The following is a 7,394-nucleotide window of genomic DNA, read 5'->3' as shown; positions in this document are numbered from 1 at the left end:
GCATTTGCCCCTTTTGTCCCCACCCCCAGCTATAAGCTGTTGAGGAGATGTGTTATGATGATGCATTCTAGTAGGAGTATCAGAGATTGGCCATGTGCTAGTGGAGTTCTGGGCAGCCCTGTCAACAAAGGATGGTTTTAAAAGAAGAAAATTGTAGTAGTGATTTTGGATAAGGTGAATGTGAATATTGTCACTGTATTTAGTGGGGTCTTATCTCCTCTGCGCCTGAATCAATGGTGTGACAATTTAGATGGACTAACAATATCTGGCAGTATGGTATTTACCTATGACAACCTCCTTTCAACTTGAGGATGAGCCGAAGGGCACTCAGCCACCATAACTTTGCTGCTTACCAAAGTACTGGCTACCAAAGGAATGTCAGGAACAAATAGATAAATCATCATTATCAGGACATGGTTCAGTACACAAGAAAATCAGATGGAATGTGGTCAGTTTGAAGCCAAAGTTTAGTGCACAGGAACACAGATCAGACATGGTCAGGGTCAAGCCAAAGTTTGTTACAATAATCATAATAAGGTTAGAAGCCACTAAATTCTTTGAACAGGTAAAGAATAACAGAACAGAGGAAGTACCGGTATATAAACCATTTTACTGTCAGGTGACAATGAGAAGAAAAGATCATAACCCAGGACTCCTTAGCCAAACAGGTTGGTAAGTGCCAAGCTGATTGGCTGTCAGACTGCATCCAAGGTCACAGCCTGAGTAAGTGTGTGACAAATGGCCCTGTAACTTTAAGGGTTCAATAGCAATCCCCTGTTCCACGTGGAAGCGTGTCCCGAAATGCAATTTTGGCCAAAGGACAAGTCTGTATTGGAGATAGTTGGCAGCTGGCACAATAGTGATAAACGGCATACAGCATGTGTAGATCTGTAAGCAAAAACAACGGAAGGATTTCACAAGAACTTAGTTATTTAAATCTGTTAGAAAATACATTACATTTGTGTTTAAGCAGAATATCATTATGCAGTTTATCATTAAGTTTTAAATTATGATTTGTGTCCCAGGAGATAGCTGAGTTTTTTTGCAATGGATTTTGGCCTATAAATTTGCATTGTAAATTAGAACAGGCAGAACATTGTGTATTGAGGGGGCGAAAGTTGTTTCATGCCTTGTACTGCATTCTAACATGCATAAGCAACTGATACCTTTGTGCCTTTTTCAGAACATTACAAATATATTTTACATACAAATAGAAATGCTTACATGCATTATTATTAACATAGAGCTGAAAGGTTAAACTAAGTTTTTATTTTATTTTATCAATCTTATTTCTTAATGGCAATTATTTCTCTTTCTTCTGACAGAGCATGTTGTAACATAATGCATACACATGTGTGATGCAGAGCTGTAAATAAGGCTCTTGGCGCCTTGGACAGGGATGAAGGTCCTGCCCGCGCTGACACCACATCTGCTTATGGAAGCGGAAGGAGGTACAGGAGAATTATAGTTGGGCCACTCAAGTGTGCCCCTGACCTTACCGAACCTGGGGCAGCTGTCTCAGGTGTGATACTTTACCACCTTAATAGAGTCTACTATGGCACATGTAGTAAGAATTCATTCATTTCTTTGTGATTAAGTGTCAAGTTAACCACAGTTGTAACCCTTCCAAGTAAAAGTTACTGGCATTTAAAAGGGCAATGAGATTCTCCATGAGGACATGTCTCACATAAACAATAGCTTTAATATAGGTTTTTTTTTTGGGTAATTTTCAGTTAAAGGGAATAAATATATGATTTATGGTTTCTTATGCCTATATGCATGCTACCAATCCATAAGTATGCACAAGACAAGATTATGTTTCACAAAAAATATGTGAAGACTGTCCCTGATCTTTCCCATTTCACGCTTTCTTCTTGCAGAACCATGCTGACCAGCATAGTGGAACGTATTATGTACTGCCTGACTGGCAAGACTCCGAATTCTGTTGGTCCTGTGGATATCTCGGACACCAGTGATGGCTATGATTATTTAGAGGTGAAACCTGGCAGGGTCCTAAGAGTGCGTCATATTTTGCCCATCCGGTCGGCAGGTGGAGAAGAGGTAGAATGTGAAGAAGGGAAAAATCCAGGACAGGGGTTGATCCATTGCAAACGTCGTATTACTGTCTACCGTAATGGGCAGCTGGTGATAGAAAACCTTGGTGCGGCTCTTCGGTCTGAAATTCTTCATTGCCGAAATGGAAACTTAGAGCCTGTTGGGACAGTAGAGGTGGAGATGTCTGATTTCACTAGCTCTGGCACTGAAGGGGTAACAGGCAAAGAGTGTGATGCGCCCTCTGGTAAACGAAGAAAACGCAAGCCAAAGAAGGTTGTGGTGGTTGATAGCCAAAGACAGGTAACTGGCTGTAAAGGCACCCATTCTGATGTGGTCTTGTTCTTTTTCCATGGAGTTGGAGGTTCTCTTGACATATGGAAGGAGCAGCTGGATTTCTTCTCCAAACTTGGCTATGAGGTAGTTGCACCAGATTTGGTAGGGCATGGAACCAGCTCTGTCCCACATATTGGTGCAGCTTATACCTTTTATGCACTTGCAGAGGACATGAGGTGCGTGTTCAAACGCTACGCCAAGAAGCGGAACATCTTAGTGGGACATTCTTATGGGTAAATGAACTTGGCAATAAATAATAATTATCTCTTTATGTAGAGGTCAACTAGTGACAGATTAGCCTTTGAAATTAAGTTCACCATTTTTACATTACCACATTTTCTATTTATGTCTGAACACAAACTAAAATATTTTAAAAGTCCATAATAATTTGTGTTTTGTGTGAAACTCATTTTCAATGAGGTAACACATATATGTGCTATAGCGAGTGCAGCTAGGAGGAAGCCCTGTGTGACCTGTCACACTGCATGATGGGGCTGTATGTAACATCCCAGATCTCCACAATTGGCCCATGGTTTCCAAAAACATTGTTGAAAACACATGTACACAGGGTGGCTGGCTTCTAGATCCAAACCAAATGTAGGAGTCATTTTTTATTTTCCAAATCTTGATCCCCCCCCCACTTGTCACTAGCACTATACATATATTCACAAATACACAGTCACATGTAGCTTGACACTACAGTACATTACATGCACACTGACTCTAACACTACAGTACACACAGTACCCCCTCCCTCTTACTTCCTCAGACCTGTCTGCGCTGCTTGCGGGCTGCAGGTCTCTGCCTCTTGTGTTCATGCAGGGTCACATAACATGGGCACCTGGGTGCCAAGCTGGTATACTGGGCATAGCTCCCCAGTGCCAGGAAGCTATTTGTAGTCGCCATGACGACCTGGCACCAATGATCTGCCAAGCCTATTAGGGGACTATATTTACTAGTTACCAGCACTGAGATTGTCGCCACAGATATAATATAATATCAGGGAGTGTCACACTTGAAAGGGTTAGATAAAGTCAGACAATTTTTTTGAAGAACATATGCAGCATAACATGTGATGTAGCTATTGTGTTAAGTCCTTCTCTTATTTTTGTATGTTTTTTTTCACTCTCTATAGAGTCTCCTTCTGCACTTTTCTAGCCCACGAATATCCTGACTTGGTCCACAAGGTGGTCATGATAAATGGGGGTGGTCCCACTGCACTAGAGCCCAGCTTGTGTTCAATCTTTAATATGCCGACGTGTATCCTGCACTGCCTGTCACCATGCCTCGCTTGGAGCTTCCTCAAGTAAGTTACTTAACTGTTGGGTTCCCTTTCCCAACTTCTTGTTTGCCTTAAGTAACACAGATTGTAAGCTTGCAAGCAGGGCCCCCTTTACCTATTGTGTTGTTTACTTAGACTGTTTCTAATGTGCATTGTAAAAAGTGCTGCATAAGTTGTTGGAGCTGTATAAATTAAAGATATGAATGTATTAGTGCTGCCAGTAGCATGCCCATCTGTCCACTGGCAATCCTTAGAAGAAGAAGCAGCCTGGAATATAGAGCCATCAAGGCTCATATCTTTATATAGTTGTGCCTCCCAAAGATAGAGTTATAGTCAAAAAAGAGATGTGTTTGATGGAGTTGGTGGATAAGTTAACATATAAAAGACTGATAGATGTTTTTTTGCATTTGGTCTTGTAATGCAACTAGGTTTGTTGTTGATTATCTTCATTTCTTCTGTTAGGGCTGGCTTTGCCCGACAAGGTGCCAAAGAAAAACAGCTCCTCCGGGAGGGTAATGCCTTTAATGTGTCATCCTTCGTCCTACGCGCAATGATGAGTGGTCAGTACTGGCCAGAAGGGGATGAGGTGTATCATGCAGAGCTCACTGTCCCAGTCCTTCTGGTGCACGGGATGCACGACAAATTTGTTCCAATAGACGAGGATCAAAGAATGGCAGAGGTACAGAATCCTTTGTCTCTGTTATAACACAGTGTCTTTTTAGCATAAATTTGTAATTTAAACCCTTACAGTGTAATATATATTGTGTACTATCACTTGCATTGGCTCTGTGTGAAAGCTACATGTATCTACTATTAAATGTATGTGATAAGTTCAATATGGGGCTCGGGCTTTTAGAAAATTGTTTTACTAATGGAATGTATGGGGGCATATTTTTGTATTTTACCATTACATTGTGTAATCAAATTCACTGTTTACTGTAGACTACATATCTGTAAATAACTAAAATCTACTGAACACTTGTGACACCCCTGTTTCTTTCTTGGTTACCTTCTTCAGAGGGGACAAGAAGTTCCAGTCCTCCCTTAGATTTTACCAGTGGGAAATGAATGGGCTACATATAAATTTAGGGAGTTCCTCTGTGGCTTTAAGTGGGTATTTTTAACTTAAATCATATTTGTGTAACTCTTTCAGACATCATGGTCAAAATAATAAGATGGATAACATCAACTATAACAATGCACTTTATCTGCATAGTACATGTGTTAATGAAAAGTAGTTGTTGAAAAGTTGGTGGTAATGTGGAACCATGTGGCTTGGTGTACAGTTCTTGTTGCTAATAGGAACTTTCCCTTTACCCACAGATCTTGCTGGTATCTTTTCTAAAGGTGATAGAAGAAGGCAGTCACATGGTCATGCTGGAGTGCCCAGAAACTGTTAATACTCTACTCCATGAGTTCTTCCTATGGGAACCAGAGGGGCAGAATGAAGGAGTAGAGTAAGGTGGAAGAGAGTGAAGATGGTGTAAGATCAGCAGGAAACAGAAAGGAGATTTATCTGGTGTTAATTCAAATAGTGGACGTGTTCTAAGCTTGAGAAGATGCACTGGGGTCTACATATTGGCCAAGGTGTTGGCAAAGAGGAAGGTTTAAAAGGAGAATACTGTTCCAGAAAATTCAGCAACCTTGTTTAGGGTTGAAGGTGTTGACAGTCTCTCGTTCATTTTCAACAATAAGTTGTTGGGCCTTTGAAAAGGTTTGGCTAAGATCCATCAATGGAACTCACATCGGACTGTTAAAGGAGGGTGGTTTAAAAACAACTTGAAATCATTTTACAAATGCCGAGAAGTGGATGAGAGAACTTACGTGGTAACATAATCTTTATCTGTGCTAACGAAAACAAAGATGTTAAATTAAAACTTCTAAATATCTGTCTCTGAACTTAGGTAATCACAGTTTACCCCTTTAATGGCAGGGAAGAACTGCAGGCAGTACATGGGCTACATTAGTCAGAAAAAAATCCATATTGCGTATTAAACCCAGTGGGCAATAAAATGTCTTTTATGTAGAAATGATGTAGAGAATAACTGTACAAATAAAACAAAAATGTCTATATCATATTTTCTGTGACGTGTAAGATCGATGCCATTTTTCTTTTGGTTGCAGATGATGGGGGGTAATGTAATATATATATATATATATATACCAAGTAAATATGTGATTTAATAATATTTTGTTTGCTTGTTCTTTAACCATTCAATCCTTAGAAAAATATAAAAAGCCTAGACCTTGTTGGGCCTTGGGCAAAGTTCATTTCTGTGGATTCTGCCATCTCTAAAGTATTATATAAAAAAGTTATATTAATTAGTTCATTAATAGAAAAGTAATTTTTTAGGATAACGTATATTGCAGGATCCACCATTACTCATGATGTGACTCATGATGTATTCTGGTTTCTATATAACTTGATGGAATATACTCTGTTGGTCCAGGTCCACTTAGTCTCCCTAATGATGTGCACTTTTCAGTTATTGGCTCATAAGAAAAAAGTGGTCCTGTCACAAGACGACATCATGATATAGGTGTATGAAAAACGACAAATGAAGAAAGGGCCTTTGAGATCTTTTAAGCTTTCTACATCTTACTCTATAAATATGTTGAGCAACTAAATAGAATTGCCAAAACCAAATGATTTTGATGTATGATTCCTTATATTTTCTGTGTATATTTCACTGCAACTTCCCACATAAAACCCATCCTGTTTTTCATACAACCACTCCCCATTTTCCAAGGGAGCAACTTGGATAGTGACTTGTTAGATTACAAAGTAGAGAGGGTCAGTAAACGCTTACAGCAAATAATCTTATTTTAAAATGCAGCACTGGTAACACATGTTCTACCTCACTATCTAATGCTAGCTCACCTTTCTTTAACACTTTGTAAAACTGAGAAAACGAAATTGTTGATAATGACAAAAACCACCTTTACAATCTTACCAAAGAATTACATTTCTGACAGTTTACTAAACTTACAATGTTTATAACACAAAATTACTGCCATTTCTCTAGATTGTAATCTTGCGAGCAGGGCCCTCTCTGCCTACTTATCAGTTTGTCTTAGTCTGTTAGTTCTAGTTTTGTCATAGACCTTGAATATATACCATTCAGTCATAACATTATGACCACCTGCCTAACATTGTATAGGTTCTCCTTTTGCCGCCAAAACATCCCTAACCTGTCAAGGCATGGACTCTAATAGACCTCTCACCCCCAGCTGTTGATTTCTATATTTTTTTTTACCCTTTTTATCCAGTCACCCTTTTTTAACACTTTAAGGACTGTTATAGCCTATATCAGGGGTGTTCAAGTTTTTTCTGCGGTGGGTCACTTCATCAGAAATGTATGTGTGCGTGGGATGCACTAATTTTTCATTGTAACAACATATACAGAATGACTTCTGATTGAAGGACTTGGGGAGAGGTTGTTCCTTTTATGTAAGTACTGGTTCACTAAGAAGCAGACATGGGGGGAAGCGGACCGACAAGACAGAAGAGGCAAGAGAAGAAGCAGAGCTGTGGAAAATGAGATCGAGAGGCGGACGCATCCAGCGGAGAAGATTAAGGAGACTCAGCCGGCACAGACTTAACCCCTTGCACTTACTCCCTACATGCTATTCACAGCGCCTGGGTGCGGTGTGAGCTATGGTTAGAGTTGCAATTACTTCTGGAAATCTCATTTGGGCTGCAGATTCGATGTTCCTTGCACAT

General features: G+C 39.8%; 1 protein-coding gene across 1 annotated transcript; it reads left to right on the top strand.

Moving 5' to 3' along the window:
- The first annotated feature begins 1,884 nt into the window (after positions 1-1,884).
- On the top strand, positions 1,885-5,131 carry LOC149285052 (protein ABHD8). Its single transcript, XM_089495850.1, has 4 exons — positions 1,885-2,621; positions 3,524-3,694; positions 4,133-4,349; positions 4,994-5,131. The coding sequence occupies exons 1-4, from the start codon at positions 1,885-1,887 to the stop codon at positions 5,129-5,131; spliced, it is 1,263 nt and encodes a 420-aa protein (XP_089351976.1).
- The last annotated feature ends 2,263 nt before the right edge of the window (positions 5,132-7,394 follow it).

This window comes from Sceloporus occidentalis, unplaced genomic scaffold, assembly GCF_023333645.1.
Source record: "Sceloporus occidentalis isolate IW3139 unplaced genomic scaffold, rSceOcc1.0.p SCAF_85, whole genome shotgun sequence".
Classification (NCBI taxonomy): Eukaryota; Metazoa; Chordata; class Lepidosauria; order Squamata; family Phrynosomatidae; genus Sceloporus; species Sceloporus occidentalis.
This window is presented reverse-complemented; position numbering and strand designations above follow the sequence as displayed.